The following is an 18,355-nucleotide window of genomic DNA, read 5'->3' as shown; positions in this document are numbered from 1 at the left end:
CTTTTGTAGTACCATGGGGGTTAATATATATATGTTTTTATAGAGGCTCAATATGATACTGTAAAGATCTGACATTTCTATTACAAACTTCTCTGTTTCAAGGGCAGCATGTGTAAACAGAGCAGTGCTGAATAAACACACTCTAAGCTCTTATTATCTTGTAAGTAGCTGCTGCTCAGTTAGCACCCAAAGGAGTCCAAAAATATCCTCCTCTTAAGGAATGTGAAATGATTGGCAAGTAACACACAGAGCCCTCTATCCAGCAGTAAGTTACAGTGCTAGTAGGAATTAAATTTTCAATCCTCTATTAATTGGTCAAATATTCCACTGAATGTTTGAGCACCAAGCAGAATATAGATTATTGGCTCTGCTAGATCTTAGCCTTCTCAATTTTAACCATGCTCACTGTAATAAATACATGGCCAGAAACCTCTTATTTATTTTGACTATTTGTCTGGACTAGACTGTAAGCTCTATAAAGCAGGAACTGTCTCTAACGTGTATCTGAGCAGCACTGTGTATGTCTACTAATGCTATATACATAAGTAGTAGTAGTAAGCCAATTTATTACAGACAGTATGTGGCAGTCATGTATTTAGCAGGCAGTGTGACAGAGTCCTGACAAATCTAATTAGCAGCACATCAGGGGCACTTAGCTTATCCTTTACATAAGTGTACCAATAATGAGTACATAATGAGAAAAGGAGCTTAAACATAGTGGGACTTCACTAATCGCTCACCAAATCCTGATTAAACTAACCTTTAGGAAAATTTGCAAGGTTTCGACTTCAGATGCCCTTGTTCTAGAGAAAGCTTTTCAACTGGCGAATCTAAGATCAGAAAACTTAGCTTTCTCCTTATTCTGATGGTCTGACAGATTTTATGTGTTTCACATTTTAAAGTTAGGGTTAAAAACCTTAATATATTTACAAGTCCCCTGCAATATTTTTCTGTATTTCTCTTCCTAACCATTCCAATAATTTCAATGTTTGAAGGGATACTAATCTAACAGCCCAATGTTATTACAGAATGCTGGAGACCCATATAAAGGATTATACTGCATTCATAACCACCATCAAGTGGGCACTATCAGTGACACCTGTTAATTTGTGAGACAGGCATCAGATGGAGCTCTATACACTATCACCAGGAAATCTATAAGAATATAACAAATGCCATGCTGGATCAGACCATGGTCCATTGAACCCACCGTCCCGAATCAGACTGTGGCCAGCCCGAGTCACAAATATCTGGCAGATCGTCAGTTGATCTACCTCTTGTATCTCACTTCCAAGCATAAGTGCTGCCTTTCCCAAGTCTACCTGGCTAATGGTTTATGGACTTTGTCTTCAGCAACTTGTCCAACCTTCTTTTGAACCCCACTGTGTTAGTTGCCTCAATCACATCTTCTGGCTACAGATTTATCTGCCATTTGCTAGTTTCATGGAGTATTCCCTAGTCCTAGTGTTTGTTGTTTGAAAGGGTAAATAACCTTTCCCTATTTAGCTGTTCCATTCCATTCATGATTTTATAAATCTCAATCATATTCCCTCTCAGTCATCTCTTTTCCAAGCGAATGACCCCTAATTTGTTTAGCCTTTCTCCATAAGGGAGCTTTTCCATCCCCTTTATCATTTTTATCATTCTAGTAAGCACACACTGGAATTTTAAATCATTTGACCATATAATAAAAAATACACCGACGGGTAGATTTTCAAAGGGGTATGCGTGTAGGATACGTGCGTACCCCCCGAAAACCTACCCCAAACGCCCCTGCGCGCGCCGAGCCTATTTTGCATAGGCTCGGCGGCGCGCGCAAGCCCCGGGACGTGCTTAAGTCCCAGGGCTTGCATGGAGGGGCGTGTCGGGGGCGTGCCAGGAATGATGCGGTGTTTCGGGGGCGTGTCTCAAGTGACGCAGCATTTTGGGGGCGGCGCCGCGGGCGTGGTTTCAGCCTGGGGGCGTTCCGGGGGCGTGGCTGCGGCCTCCGGACCAGCCCCCGGACCGGAACATGGAGCAGGGCAGCCGGCCCGGTGCACGCAAAGTTACGCCTGCTTCCAGCAGGCGTAACTTTGCCGACAAAGGTGGGGGGGGGGGGGGGTAGATAGGGCCGGGGGGGTGCGCGAACAAAAGTACGCCCTCACGCAATTTTATATAATCCGGCCCCTAGTGCGCGTAACTGTGTACCTAATTTTAAGTGGTTATACAAGGAAACATTTACACATCTTTCCTTAGGACTTATCAGGTTTTTTTTACATGCGCAAGTGAGCACATTTTAAAACATACGCACGTGAAGGAAATAACTATTTTGATCACTTTGTGCATCAGTTTGCCCAGCATATCTCTAAGTCATCAAGACCCCTCTAGCTCTTCAGCCTACAGCAGAGCATTTTTTAGACTTACGCCTGATAAAGAGTAGAAGTAAATATGCACAGGTAACAGCCCTATGCACTATGCATTTGCCAGATTTAAAATTGAGATTTATGAATATAAATGTTGGCCCCGCCCTGGAACATCCTGCTCCGTCCTAAATTCGCTCCTTTTTTCATGCATTCTGTTGAGCGTGCACGCACATATATATGCAAAAATGTCCAGTTTTAAAATGAGTTGTTCATGTAATAAGGCAACAAGAATCAAGGTTTGGTCACACCATATATTTATTCAAAGCTATAGAGACATTCTAAGTTTTGTTCTCTATTCCTTTTCAAAAACATTGCTAACATTCTATTTGTCCTTGACCACTGCTGCACACTGAAGCCAAGATTTCAAGGTATTATTCACAAGGACTCTCAGGTCCTTTCACTGGAAGGTAATTCCTAACATGGAACACAGCATTATACACCTGTAGTTGGGATTATTTTACTTTACTTTTGTCCACATTAAATTGCATTTTACATTTAAGATGCCCAGTCTCCTAAGGTCCTTCTGCAGTTTGTCACAAACTACTGTTGTTGCAATGTCTCTAAACAATTTTGTGCCATCTGCAAATTTGGTCACCTCACTCACTGATCCTTTCTCCAGATCATTTATGAATAAGCTAACTAGCACAAATTCCAGTACAGAGCCCCGGGACATTCCACTAATGACCTTTATTCATATGAAAAACTGAGAATTTACTTCTCTCCTCTGCTTCCTTTTATTCAGTTACCAATCTACAATGGGATAATGCCTCCTATCACATGACCTCCAACTTTCCTGACAAGTCTCTTGTGAGAGACTTGTCAAATGCCTTCTGAAAATCCAAATACACTACATCAACCAATCTCCTTTATCTGCATATTTATTTACCTGTGAAAAAAATCTAGCAAAGTCTGCTCTTTGAAAAACCATGTTGATTGTCTACCATTAAACCACTGCCATTGAAACCATTATTGTCTTTTGGCATGTTTCGTACAGTTTTGCCAACTATTTTATTGGGTCAAATGGATTACTGTAACTGCCTATATATGTAGGGTTACCCAATAATCATTTGCATGCAATGCAGTTATTGCAACATGCTGCAGCCCGTATAATATTTGGAATTAGTTGGTTTGATCATATTACTCCAGCACTCAAAGAACTACACTGGCTACCTGTCAAGCAAAGAATTTATTTTAAAATAGTGGTTAGAGTTTTTAAATTATTAAATAATGAGAACCCTTATGCATTAGCCAAAGTATTAAAGAAATACAAACCACAACAAGCACTGCAATCATAAAATGCAAATCTTTTAGAAGTACCATCTTTGAGAGGGTACAAATTGCAGTCGACAAGAGCGAGTGCCTTTTTTTATGCTGCCCCTCTATTGTGGAATACATTACCTAGAGCAGAGCTTTCCAAACTTTTCATGTTGGTGACACACTTTTTAGACAAACATAATTTCACAACACGGTAATTCAGTCTACTAGTAAACCAGAGGTTAAATGTTAAACGAACGAAACATATTTCGACAATTTATGTATGTTTCCTTAAATATATACATAAATAAAATGTTTCACGACACAACCTATCTCATGAAAACCTTAAATTTATATTAAAAATATATATTCCAAGATTCATGTTATTGTTATAATTTATGAGAAACAATAATAAAACAAATTGTCTGTCCCCCACACACTCATCTCTCTCCTCCCCCCAGCACATGTCTGGCCCCCACACTCATGTACCTCGTCTTTTTGATTGTTGCCAGTTAAGTGCTTCACTCCCTTCCATGATCACCAGACACTGCTGCTTGCAGTCAGCACTCCTCATGGCCAGGCCTCATCGGCAGCAGCAGCCAATGCAAGGATGGCTGGGCTCGTTCCACCCACCAAGCCCCCCCAAAAAAACGCGATTGACAGCAAAAATCACCCAATAATAAGCAACCCATAAACTGAAAAAAAAAAGTGAATCTCTAGAAAAAAAAAAGCCCAAACTCGCATCAGAGTTGACCGGGCTTGCACGACACACCTGCACACTGCAGGCGACACACTAACGTGTCCCAACACACAGTTTGGAAAGCTCTGACCTAGAGAGATGCATTTCAGGGTAATAAGGTGTTTTAAAACCAGATGAAGGCATTTTATTTTAATAATGTTTTTAACTTATGAGGTTATTTATTGTTGAAATTGAAATTTGTGTTACAGGTTTTGTTTTGTGAAATTTATGGATATATTAATTGTACTCCTAGTGAATCACAAGAAAGGAGATAAAGGATTATAAGAATGGCTAAATAAAATAAAAAAATAAATAAATGCTTATCTATTTGTCATTATTTGTCATATCAAAAGTTGCTAAATCATTTCTTCAACTTTAGCTCTGCTCTTCAGAAGTGGTAAGAATAGTATAGCACAACTTAACTTGTATTTCAGCAGACTGAGCTAGCTGTCATGCTTCTCTCTCCATAATGTTTCCCTTCGTCCCTTTTTAAGAATAGCTTATACCATTTTACCCAGCATTGACATTAGGTTTATTGGTCTATAATTTCTCGATCACTCCGAAGCCCTTTTTAAAAATTGGCATCATATTGGCCACCCTCCAGTCTTCTGGTACCTAGGCTGTTTTAAAGGATACTTTGCAAAACTCCAGAAACAGGTCTGAAATTTCAGGTTAGAGTTCCTTCAGAACTATTGGGTATATACCACCCAATCCTGGCAATTTGCTATTCTCTGTCTGTCAATCTGATTTATTACATCTTCCAATTTTACAGTGATTTCATTTAGTTGTTCAGAGTCATCACTATCAAAAAATGTTTCCCCTGTGGGTATGACCTCTTCAATACAGACAGAAGAAATAAATTAATTTAATTTTTCTATTATTTGCTTGTCCGCCATAAGCACCTTTCACCCTTTGGGGGTTCATATTCAGTAGGATGTTTAGTGGACAAGTTATCCGGACAAAATTATTTTGAATATCGAGTTATGTATAGTTATCAGGCTATAGCTAGCCATACAAATTTACACCGAATTGGATATATTCCAAAAACAGAATCTATCCGGTTAAGTTAGGTTCCCTTTTAAAAAAACAAAACAAAACATATCACGGCCTGTCCCCTACCTCCCTCCCATCCGAGCTGCAAAGGCCCTATGAGCCAAACGTACCACCCCTCAAAACAGTCCATTTTTTGTTTAAAAAAAACAAAACAAAACTTGTGTGCCTGGAGAATCCCTTCCTCAACCCCTTGCTCCAACTTCCCCTTAGACGTAAAAATTGACATATCGCGGGCAAGAGTCCCGCCCCCCAATGCCCACCCTAACCTTTTCCCTTCTCCCCCTGCCACCTCTCTCCACCCTGTACCTTTAAAGTTGCTGTCCAGGATCACGGTAGGAGGCTACCGCAAACCGGGCCTGACGCTTCCAATGACGCCTCTGCCATTATGGAGGCGTATGCTTGCATCGTAGTTGCCAAGCTTCCAGCAGGTCTAAAGTTATGTGGCTAGCTTAGCCAGATATACCTGATATTTATGTAAGTTAGCTGGATAATGGGACCCCTTCCCCAGAATGCCATCAAAATGTCCCTTTTATATCCAGCTAAATTATAGCCGGTAAACAACACATATGGCTATAATTTAGCTGGATAAGAGGCTCAATATGCCGTTTAAGCCATTTAGACAGATAACTTTTGAGTTATTCATCTAAATGGCTTTTAAATATCTACCCCTTGGTAATCTAGCAGCCCAACTGACTCATTCAAATGCTTTTTACTTTGAATATACTTAAAAACATTTTTATTACTTGTTTTTACCTCTATGGCAAGCTTCTCTTCAAATTGTCTCTTAGCCTGCTTAATTACTTTTTTTTATATTTAACCTGAACGTGCATATGCTTTTTCCTATTTTCCACATTTGGGTCTGCTTTCCGTTTTTTGAATGATGCCCTTTTGGCTTTAACTGCCCCTTTCACAATACTATTAAACCATGCTAGCAGTTATTTGATTTTTCTTCAACCTTTTTGTTGCGCCGGAGGTGGAATTTTGGGCCGAGGTGGGGTTCACGCAACCCGTAGGTAGAGACCTACGGGTCTCCACTGTCGGCAGGTGAAGTGGGCTGATGTATGGAGGCCAGCTGGCACTTCACCAATAAATACCAGCCCTCATTCCCCGCGGGTTGAGCCTTTGGGTGCTGGGGCCGGCTGGACTTAGGTGGGCCTCCATATGTCATCGATGGAAGGATCTAGGTCAGCCCAGAAACAGCAGTGGAGAGATGGTACAGTCTGGTACTGGACGAGGTAGTGTCCCGGAGACTCTGGCGCAAAAGGAACAAAGTCAGACAGGGGGCGTCTGAGCAAGAGTAGGCCGAAGCCTGAATAGGCCAAGTCCAGGACATAGGCTGAAGAGGTGTCGTAGAGTAAGCTTGAGTCAGGGCTGGCAGCAATCTGGAGAAGTGGTAAGCGAGGCTGAAGTCTGATCACGGAGATAGTCAAACGTAGTCAGGCGAAGCAGAGGTCTGGGCTGGAGAGAGGCAGCGGAGTAGTCAGGCGATGCAGAAGTCTGGGCTTGGAGAGAGACAACGGAGTAGTCAGGCGATGCAGAGGTCCGGGCTTGGAGACAGACAATGACGTAGTCAGGCAAACCAAAGTCAAAGTCCATGTAAGCAATCCGAGGATGGGCTGAAGAGCAGGAACGCAGGGATGAAGGAATCAGGAACATGAGGAACAGGAACACAGGAAAGAGACGAATCTCTCAGGAGGCAACGAGTACTCAACCAGCGAGGAGACTTGTTGCAAAGGCAAAGCTAGTGAGCGGAGCCTGGGCTTAAGTACCAGTGCTCCACTGACGTCATCATCCGGGACCGTGGCTCGGTTCCTGCCGCGGGCCCTACTTAAGGTTCAGCAATGAGTGCGTACGTACCTAGGGAGGGGCGCGGCGCCGAGTAGCAGCGCCTCTCCGCGGGCCACATGGAGAGGCCCCACATGGAACAGTAGCAGTGGTAGCTGGACTGGAGACACCAGGGTCTGTAGCTGAGCCGGAGGTACCTGGGGTGGCCCGAGGACGGAGCTGGTGGCCTAGCTCCGCCAGAGATGAGGGACCAGGCACTGGAGTTACAGAAGAGAGATGAGGGGGCCATGCAGCAGGTCTACCGTGGACAGCACACGTAACACTTTTTTAATGCAAAAACATTTTGTCTGGGAAGGTAATTTTAAACAATGTCCATGCCTCTTGCAAGTTTTTAGCCTTCCATATTACGCCATTTAAATTTTTCTAACAAATGTCCTCATTTTATCAGTGTCTTTTTTGTGGATAAAGGAGAATATAAATCTAAAAAAATAAAAAAATAAATACTATTGTAGTGATGTCACATTTTATTACATTATGATCACTGCTGTCAATTGGATCCACTACCCTTCTCTCTCTTGCACCAGATACTGCACTCTTTGTAGAAATAGATCTAATAAAGTTCCTCCTTGCTGGTTCCATGAACAACTGCTGCATGAAGTAGTCACTGATGGCATCAAGGAACCTTACCTCCCTTGCATATCCTAATGTAACATTTAGTCAATCAATACTTAGATAACTGAAATTTCCCATTATTATTGTGTTCCCAGTTTACTAGCCAGTCTAATCTGTTAGCATTTTACAGTATGTTTCCTCATCCTGGCCAGGTGGGTGGGAAAATATCCCCACTACTACACTGTTTTAGCCTTGGAATTTCTATCCATAAGGATTCCAGAGTGCAGTTTGTTTCCTGCAAAACTTTTATTCTGCCTTATTCTGTGCTATGTTGCTACATCTCCACCAACTTTATCTGCTTTGCTATGTTGATATAATTTGTATCCTGGTATCAGAGTCCCATTAGTTATTCTACAAGGTCTCTAAGATGCGTATTATGTCTATATCTTCCTTTAGTGCTATACATGCTATACATCTAATTCTCCAGTCTTGTTTTTCAGACTTCTGGCATTTCCATACATATATTTTAAAGCATCTTATTTGTATTTCTATTTTTAAATGTACCCACAACCTACTTATTATCAGAAGATACAGGCAGTTTAAAGTCATTTGTATCTATGTGCTCTGTATTTAGATATATCTGGGATTTTTTTCAGTTTTCACATCCACTTCTCTACTGGGACATTCTAATTTACTTGGTTTGTCAATATATCTCCCTCCAACTGTTGGCTTTCCCACATGTTCTAGTTTCAAAACTATTCTTTCTACTTTTCAAAAGTCAGCACCACCAGCCTGATTCAGAATAGGCTACTCCTACCCTAAATGCTCCAAATTTCCAAACAAATCCAAAACCCTCTTCCCTGCACCCTCATCTTATCCATGCATTGAGACTTTGGAGCTCAGTCTGCCTCTGGGGTCTTGCACGTGAAACAGGCAGAATTTCTGAGAATGTAACTTCGGAGATTCTGGATTTCAATTTCTTATCCAATAACCTACATTTAGCCTCCAGAACCTCCTTTATGCACTGTCATCAGTACTCACACATACCATACCAGCTGACTCTTCCCCAGCACCAGGCAAGCAAGTTAACAAGTGATCCGCATGCCCACCAGCCACCTACTTCCCTGTCTCATTCACTACAATGGCCATCCTAACCCTTCCCTCCTGGGCACAAACCCCTAAATACACATCCTTGGTGTGAGAGGATAAAAACAAATGGAGGGCAGGTCCTAGCAACAGGATCACTTTCTACCATACCAAGGGGATTTGGGGGGGGGGGGGGGGGGGGAGGGTCTCCTGCCAAGTGAACTTGCTCCACCAAAGCAGGACAAGACCTGCTAGACTAGAGTTGGAACTGCTCTATTATATCCCTGAAGGTCTCCTCTATATAATTCTGTCTGTCTCAGTTTCTCCAGGTCTATCACTCTGGCCTCCAGAGATCAAACTCGTTCTCCGAGATCCAGGAGCTCTTTGTAATGGGTGCACACAAATAACCTCTCACAAATAGGTAGGTAATTATACATGTGGCACTTGGTGCAAAAGACTGGATAGCCCCTAAGTGCATTTATATTTATTTATTTTTATATACCGACATTCAATCTGACATATCACATTGGTTTACATTCAGGTACTGTATATAACTTACTGTGTAACCTTATTGACTCAATTGTTTTAACTTCCTAATGAGAATAAGGACGGAGGAAGAGCTGGGTGATAGGGTTTGATTTTATTGTATAGTATTGTTTTATTTAGAATATAATGTATTGTATATTATTTATTGAATATATAAAAACTATATTTTGTATATTTTAATTTGTTTAAGAGTTCTATTTATGAATCATTAACTTTCTAAGTCACTTTGGGAAACACATTTGTGTTAAGAAAAAGGCAAGGTATAAATGTAAAGATAACATTAAAAAATAAAAATAAATACATCATTAAGGTGATTTGCCTTTATTGTATGAAAGGAAATAGAGTCATACAGCTGGATGCTATCACAAATGCTCAGACTAGGCAGGGGTCCACAAACTGCAGCCTGTGAGCTGCATCTAAGCCACCATACTTTTACTTCTCTTGTCCTTATCCAGAACTCCAAGGAAAATGTATTTATATTTTTCATGTGTGGTGAATGAAAGACTGGTGAGGCTTTTCAGGCCCTACCACCGGGAAGCAGAAGATACACATACTGGCAGAAGTAGAAAGACTGGCAGGATTTCTCAGGCCCTACCAGCCAAGATGATGATGACTATTGTCCAACATGGGGGAAGAGGGGTAAGTCATAATAACATAGGATTTGCCATACTGGTTCAGACTAGAGATCCATCAAGCCCAGTCTCCTGTTTTTAACAGTGGCCAAGCCAGGTCACAAGTACCTGGCATGATCCCAAGGGGTAGATAGATTCCAAAATGCTTAGCTCAAGAATAAGCAGTGGATTTCTGCAAGCCTACCTTAATAATGATTAATGGAGTTTTCATCCAGGAACTTGTCCAAGCTTTTATTAAACGCAACTACTCTAATAACTTGCATCACATCCTCTGGCAACAAATGCCAGAGCTTAATTATGCGTTGAGTAAAAACATATTTTCTCTTATTAGTTTTAAATGTATGACCTAATAACGTCATTGCCGGCCCTAAGCACTGGAACGCTCTCCCCACTACTCTTTGGCTAGAACCTTGCCCCCATAGGTTCAAGAAGAAACTAAAGACATGACTCTTTAGACAAGCCTACCCAGACTAGACTATGAACCCGCGCCTGTTGACCTAGTCGACTTAGCCATGTTCCCCCCACCCCCCCGCTATCATACCCTCTGCACCTACCCCTGTTACCAAATTCTGTACACCTTCTGTAAATAGTTTACATGCTACTTCAGCACAAAATTGCTAAATGTATTATATTGTTAAACGTATTTATGGTTAGATCCTAAGCATCCTGCTCTCCTCTGGCCTTTGGCTCTTTCATTTGTTCTCCCTCCCCTTCTCCTGAAAAGGGCAGCGAGTGTCTATGTATGTGTAAAAAAGTGTGTTTAAAGAACATTTTCATGATTAAACAAAGAAAAAGCTGTTGCCTTGCTACATGAAAGTGCCTATCCAATTGAACAATACAGTTTAGCTCCAAGCATATCCTCAGATATCATACATGAAACTACTACCCACAAGGCAAGCAACATCTATTCTGCATCAGCAGACACAGAAGAGTAGTCATTGACTCAGGTTAACTCATACCTCATTTACTACTATAGTGGTAGAAAATATGAGTGTTCCCAGCACTGCTGGCAACCTCAAGGGAAGACTACTTGAGAACTGTCTGCATTTAAAGCAGATTGTCCAGTAGGCAGTCATATTCAATTCGCTGGACAATAACTCTCTTCTTCATTTTGCTACATTTTTTTTCTAAAGCAAAAATGAGGAAGAGAAGTTTTTACAATAAAAGCTTTCTATGCAAGTCCAGATGGAATGCCTCCAGGTGCTGATGGGGTTTCCAGACATCTGTACACAGAATATATGCACATGGATGGTTGGAAATCTTCTGCACAATCTGAATATCCATCTCATAAAATATTTTATAATCCTTGTCCTAAATGGTCAAACACAACACTGATTATTTCTAAGAGGGGACCCATTACAGACACTCCCTACAGCACATGAACAAAGCCCCATTTATTTCAAAGGGTCAGCCTACAAGAACCAACCACCACAGATAGTTATGTTCCAAATTATTGCAGTAACTTTTACATTTTCTCTGATTCCACCACCATTGCTGAGAATTAGAAGCAACATCCTTACCTTTTGTTGACAGCCTTCTCATCTTTTTCATATGGCTTAATGAACCATTTTCCTATCCTTACAAAGCTTTTATCCATCAGACACCTACAAAGCAATTAAAGCACCAATTATTTATTTTGTTTATACAAGACATTTTCCGCATCTCCAAAATTTGTTCTGAGTGGATTACAGCATTAAAACACCCACAATTTAAAAATATACATTACATACATACATAAGTAAAAAATGATTCAATAACATTTTATAAAATGCTTTGCTAAAAAACATGGCCTTTAACCTTTTCCTCTCGTATATCTTACAGGCAAACCATTCCATAATTCAGGGACAGCATATGAAAACATATGCTCTCAAGTCAACTGTAATCTTGCAGAACGCAGAGGCAGCACTGCTAACAAGCCTTTCCCTGCAGAACACAATACCCTTTTAGGAACATAAGGAATAAAATAATTTGCTAAAATACACTTTTACCTCTCCATACAATAGTTTATGAGTTATAACAAGCAATCTAAAATGTTTTCTCCATTTGACTGGTAAACAGCGAAAAGACACCAGAATTGGCGTAACATGTTCAAACAGCGGGATTCTCAGCAACACTCTGGCAGTAGAATTTTGCAACAATTGCAAAGCCTGAACATATGAGTTAGTTAATGCCACCAGTTAACTGTTACAAAAATCGATTTGTAAAAACACTAAGATTTGTAGTACCATTCCAAAGCATTCTTGTGGGAGGAAATCTCTAAGAACCTTCATCATTTTTAACTTAGTGTATTTTTAAATTCTAATTTCAAAATCAGAAAGGATTTCCAATGTTCTTCTCTATTCTCATGTCCGGGTAAAATTCATTTTTACAATCCAGTTCTACTACTGTCTGAGGTGAACGCTACTAGGACATATTACCTCAGTTATAATACAGCTGTTTTGAATAGGGTATTTTTCTAGACACTCTGGGGTACATTTTATAAAACTACACACGTGTATACGTAGTACGCCGGATTTCAATAGATCTGTGTGTAGCTGCGCATATCTGTTAAAATCTGGAGTTGGTGCGCGCAAGGCTGCCCACAATAGTCAGCCTGCGCACGCCGAGCCGCGCAGCCTGCCTCGGTTCCCTCCGAGGCCGCTCCAAAATCGAAGTGGCTTCGGATGGAACTTTTCTTCCACCCCCCATTAGAACATAAGAACATAAGAAAATGCCATACTGGGTCAGACCAAGGGTCCATCAAGCCCAGCATCCTGTTTCCAACAGTGGCCAATCCAGGCCATAAGAACCTGGCAATTACCCAAAAACTAAGTCTATTCCATGTTACCATTGCTAATGGCAGTGGCTATTCTCTAAGTGAACTTAATAGCAGGTAATGGACTTCTCCTCCAAGAACTTATCCAATCCTTTTTTAAACACAGCTATATTAACTGCACTAACCACATCCTCCGGCAACAAATTCCAGAGTCTAATTGTGCGTTGAGTAAAAAAGAACTTTCTCCGATTAGTTTTAAATGTGCCCCATGCTAACTTCATGGAGTGCCCCCTAGTCTTTCTACTATCCGAAAGAGTAAATAACCAATTCACATCTACCCGTTCTAGACCTCTCATGATTTTAAACACCTCTATCATATCCCCCCTCAGTCGTCTCTTCTCCAAGCTGAAAAGTCCTAACCTCTTTAGTCTTTCCTCATAGGGGAGCTGTTCCATTCCCCTTATCATTTTGGTAGCCCTTCTCTGTACCTTCTCCATCGCAATTATATCTTTTTTGAGATCCCTTCCCCTACCTAACCCACCCCCCGGCCCTATCTAACCCCCCCCCCCCCCCCGCCTTTGTTGCACAAGTTACGCCTGCCCAAGGCAGGCGTAACTTGCGCTGGCGCGCCCTGGTCCAGTCCAGGGGCTGGTCCGGAGGCCGTGGCCCCGCCCCCGATGACGCGCCGGCCGTGACACGCCGCCCCCCCCCCCCCATGGCACGCTGGCCGCGGCATGCCCCGACACGTTCCCCCCCTCCCCAGGGGAGATGCAGAAACAGAGCTGGGAGACCAGCAGCCCAAGGCAATTCAGAGTGCCCTCAGTTGTACTGCTCCCCTTTCCATTGGATTTTTCTTCTAAATGGGAAGTGACCAGGGAAGAGAAGAATTGTACACATCGTTTCTAGGCTGCTGATCTCCTGATTCCATTCCTGGCATGGCCTCAAGAGATCACAGGGAGAAAGAAGCACAGAAGGAACAAAAGAGGAGGAATATGGAGGAAAAAAAGAGGAGATAACATGTGAAAATAGATCTGGGGTAGGGTGAAATAGGGTATCAGTTTTTCTCTTCCTGGCTCTGGGATGGCAAACCCCAATACTTGTGCATAAACTGATTTTCTGTTTTTCCAACATAAATATTCACAATGTTTATTTGTATGTATTTGATTCAAGAACTAGGTTAATTTTCCTATTTTGAAAATCACATCTTCTTGCAGCACTCAAGAACCAGATTTTACGATTCCAGCCCTGCTCCTAAACATTCCTGCTATTACCAAGGATTTTTAACATTTTTCCAGCCCTGTCAAAATATATATTTCAAACAGAATAAATCATGATTATGGATTTGAATACTTATTCTGGGATGTATCATCTACCGGTGGAAGCTTAGAAGAAAGTCAGAATTCAGAACTCCAGGGACTTATTCCGTTCATTAGCTGTATGTGTAATCTGTTCTACTTGACTCTGCGCAAATGTAATTGGATGAAACTTTGTAACAGAGAGAAAAGTGACAAAGCAGCCAGCATTAATAGTCCTATGGTGTGTCTTAGTTTCACTTTAAAGTTGATGCTTTTGCCTCTCATTAATAGAGAAGCTGTAAATGTGACAGAATCTGCATGTCATAGCATCACTAATCATCCTCATTTCATTAATAACTACTTCATCAGAGTATCAACAAAAACAGCCAGTACATTTTCTGTCATGTCATTAATCATAGCCTAATAGCGCAGTCAGTTCACCTTGGGCTCTCCTTTTAATTTCACAGGGTACAGCTGTATACAATGGATGGAAGGAGGGCAGAAGTCCGCTGTATATTAAAGAAAGCCAGTGTAGATAAAAGGCATTTTACAAAAATAACCTCAATATTATCCTTTGCATGGTTTGACTGAGAATTTCTGTTGATATCTGCTTCGATTATTGACTACATTGTCTTTTTCTACAAATCTAATTCCTATCATAGAATTTTAGAGTGCTATGAGAAGGAGCTTGTTATTGTGGTACATGTTTGTACCAATGACATAGGAAAATGCAGGAGGAGGTTCTAGAAGCCAAATTTGGGGTTAGGTAGGAAATTGAAATGCAGAGCCTCCAGGTAGCATTCTTACGAATGCTTCCAATTCTACATGCAGGGCCCTGGCGCAGGGTGAGCTCCAGCGTCTCAATGCATGGTTGAGATGATGCAGGAAGGAAAGCTTTAGATTTGTTAGAAACTGGGCAACAATTTGGGGAAGGGATAACCTATTCAGACAGAATGGGCTTTATCTTTACAGGATGAAACTGCACTGCTAACACGAACAATTAAAAAAAAAGAGATAAAGCAGCATTTAAATTAGATTGTTGGGGGAAAACCAACAATCACTCAAAGTTCATAGTTCGGAATGAGATACCTTCAAAGGATACTATTAAAACAAATAAATCAGAATTTCTCAACAGAGAGGAGGCAGTAAAAGATGAAGTAGCTCAGTAGATTTAAATGAGCAGACAAATAGGAAAATGTCAAAATTACCTGAATAGCTAACGATAAGAAGAATTGTGATTAGCGATAAAAAAAGAAACAGATTTAGTTGTCTGTATGCAAATGTCAAAAGTTTAAACAATATGAGGTAGATCTTTAAAAAGTACGCCGGGGTCAGCGCGCGCAAGGCTGCGCAAAATCGGCAGCCTGCGCGCGCCGAGCAGCCTGCCTCCGTTCCCTCCACGTCCTCCCACCTTCTCCTCCCTTCCCCTATCTACCCCCCCCCCCCAGCCCTACCTAAATCCCCCCCCCCCCCCACACCTTTTGTTGTGCAAGTTACGCCTGCTTGAAGCAGGAGTAACTTGCGCGCGCCGCCTCGGCATCCCCGGCACAGGCCGCAGTGCCGGGGGACTCGCGACCACCCTCCCGGCCCGCCCCCGAACCATCGCCATGCCTCCGAACCATCGCCACGCCCCCGGACCGCCCCCTGACCCCAGACACGCCCCTGGACTGCAGACATGCCCCAGACACGCCCCCTCCCGCCCGTTTTACGAAGCCCCGGGACTTACGTGCGTCCCGGGACTTTGCGTATACCGGCGGCCTATGCAAAGTAGGTGCGCCGACGCACGCAGGGCTTTTAAAATCTAGCCCTATGATTGGCGATCATATTGTTTAGAGAGTTAGAATGTATGGCACAATTAATGAAGATATAGACATAATAGGCATCTAAGAGACCTGGTGGAAAGAAGATAACCAATGGGATACTGTGATAGCAGAAGACAAAATATTTTTAAATTACAGGGCACATCTAATTGGGGGTGGAGTGGTACTATATCTTAAGGATGGCACAGAGTCAAATAGGATAAAAGTTCAACAGGGAAAAAACTGCACTCAGGAATCTCTATAGATAGGAAGAGTATAACAGTAGAAGCATACTTTTATCTGCCTAACCAGGATAATGAAAGACTGTAAAATGCTTACACTAGATAGGTTAATAATTTTAGCAACATAATAATAATGGGGATTTTAATTACCCCAGTATTGATTGTGTAAATTCTTATCAGACCAATATACACATTTTAAAGCTAACATTTTTATCTAATATATTTTTATGTGATATTTAAACTGATGTTTTAATGTATTGATTGTAAAGTGCTTTGTTTTATTATGAATGTTATATTGTAAACCGCTTTAACGGTCAGACCTCTGCCCATACTGCGGTATATAAAAACCTAAAAATAAGTAAAAATAAAATAAATAAATTATCAAGGCATGCAAGGGAAGTAACATTTTTAGATGCCATAAATGACTGCTTCATAGAGCAGCTAGTTCTGGAATCAATGAGAAGAGAACTTAATTGCCATACAATATCAGATTGAAGGTCCATCAAGTCCAGTATCCTGTATCCAACAGTGGTCAATTCAGGTCACAAGTACTTGGCAGGATCCCAAACAGTAAATAGATTCCATACTGCTTACACCCAGGAATACTGTAAGTAGTGGCTTTTCCCAAGTCTATCTGGTTAATAAGTTTATGGACTAGGGGACACACAATGAAGTTACTAGGTAATATGTGTAAGACAAATAGAAGAAAATATTTTTGTACTCAAAACAAACTCTGGAATTCATTGCCAGATAATATGGTAAAAGCTGTTAGTTGAGTGACAGTGTACCCATAGAGTACTTAGGTTTAAAAAAGGTTTGGATAGGTTCCTGGAAAAAAAGTCCATAAACCATTATTAAGGTGGACTTGTGGAAATCTACTCTTATTGGCCACTGCTGGAAACAGGATGCTGGACTTGATGGACCTTTGGTCTGATGCAGTAAGGCAAATCTTAAGTCCTTAGGACTTCTCATCTAAGAACTTTTTCAAACTTTTTTTAAAACCCAGTTATGCTAGCTTTCTTTACTGCATTTTCCGGCAATAAATCATAGAACTTAACTGTGCATTGTGTGAAAAAGAATTTTCTCCAATTTGTTTTAAATGTGCTCCTTACTAACTTAATGATGTAGTTTTTGTAATATTTGAAAAAACTAATTTATTCACATTTACCCTTCTAGTTCATTCATGATTTTATAGACCCCTATCATATGCCCCCTCTGCTGTGTCATCTTCAAACTGAACAGACCTAACCTCTTTAGCCTTTCCTCATTGGGGAGCTTTTCCATCCCCTTTATCATTTTGGTTGCCCTTCTCTGTACATTTTCCTGCTCAGCTAAATCATATTTGAGATGCGGTGACCAGAACTGCACACAGTACTCTAGCTGCGATGATGCCATGGAGCGACACAAAGTTATTATGATATTCTCCATTTTATTCTCTATTCTTTTAATAGTTTGTTTTTTTGACTGCTGCCACACACTGAGCAGAGGATTTCAAAGTATTCTGTCCATGATAACGTCTAGATCCTTTTCCTGGGTTGTAACTCTTAATATAAAACCTAACATTATATAACTACAGTGTGGGTTACTTTTCCCTATGTGCATCACTTTGCACTTGTCCAAATTAAATTTCATCTATTTGGATGCCCAATTTCCCAGTCTTGCAAGGCCTTCCACAGCATTTCTCACAATCTGCTTGTGATTTCACAGTACTTAGAATAATTTTGTGTCATCTGCAAATCTGATCACCTCACTCGTCGTTCCCTTTTGCGGATCATTTATAAACATATTAAACAGCATCAGTCCCAGTACAAATGCCTGAGATATTCCAGTGTTTATCTTTCTCCACTGAGAAAACTAACTACTTTAGATTTAGTTTTTAATGAACTGAAGTACCTAGTGCAAAGAGTAACAGTGATGAGGCCACTTGGCAACAGTGATCATAGTGCAATCAAATTTAATCTAATCTCTAAGATAAGAATATTAAGAAACACTACTTCAGTAACATTCAACTTTAAAAAGGGAGATTGATAAAATGAAAGAAAATAGAAAGAAGGTTGCAGGAGTTAATAATCTACAAAAGGTATGGAGATTGTTTAAAAAAAAAAATGTTTTCAAGATCAGATAAAACTTATTCCATGCATGAAAAAAGGTTGAA

General features: G+C 41.0%; 1 protein-coding gene across 2 annotated transcripts in view; it reads right to left on the bottom strand.

Moving 5' to 3' along the window:
- The window catches only part of MED13L (mediator complex subunit 13L), a 667,498-nt gene that overhangs the window by 380,610 nt on the left and 268,533 nt on the right, over positions 1-18,355 (bottom strand). For both annotated transcript variants that reach the window (XM_029619261.1, XM_029619262.1), the window contains exon 4: positions 11,630-11,713. In XM_029619261.1, coding sequence (XP_029475121.1) covers positions 11,630-11,713 — 84 coding nt within the window. The remainder of the gene's footprint in view (positions 1-11,629; positions 11,714-18,355) is intronic.

This window comes from Rhinatrema bivittatum, chromosome 11 (genome assembly GCF_901001135.1).
Source record: "Rhinatrema bivittatum chromosome 11, aRhiBiv1.1, whole genome shotgun sequence".
Lineage (NCBI taxonomy): Eukaryota > Metazoa > Chordata > Amphibia > Gymnophiona > Rhinatrematidae > Rhinatrema > Rhinatrema bivittatum.
The sequence above is the reverse complement of the archived record's forward strand: the minus strand, read 5'-3'. Positions and strand labels throughout refer to the sequence as shown.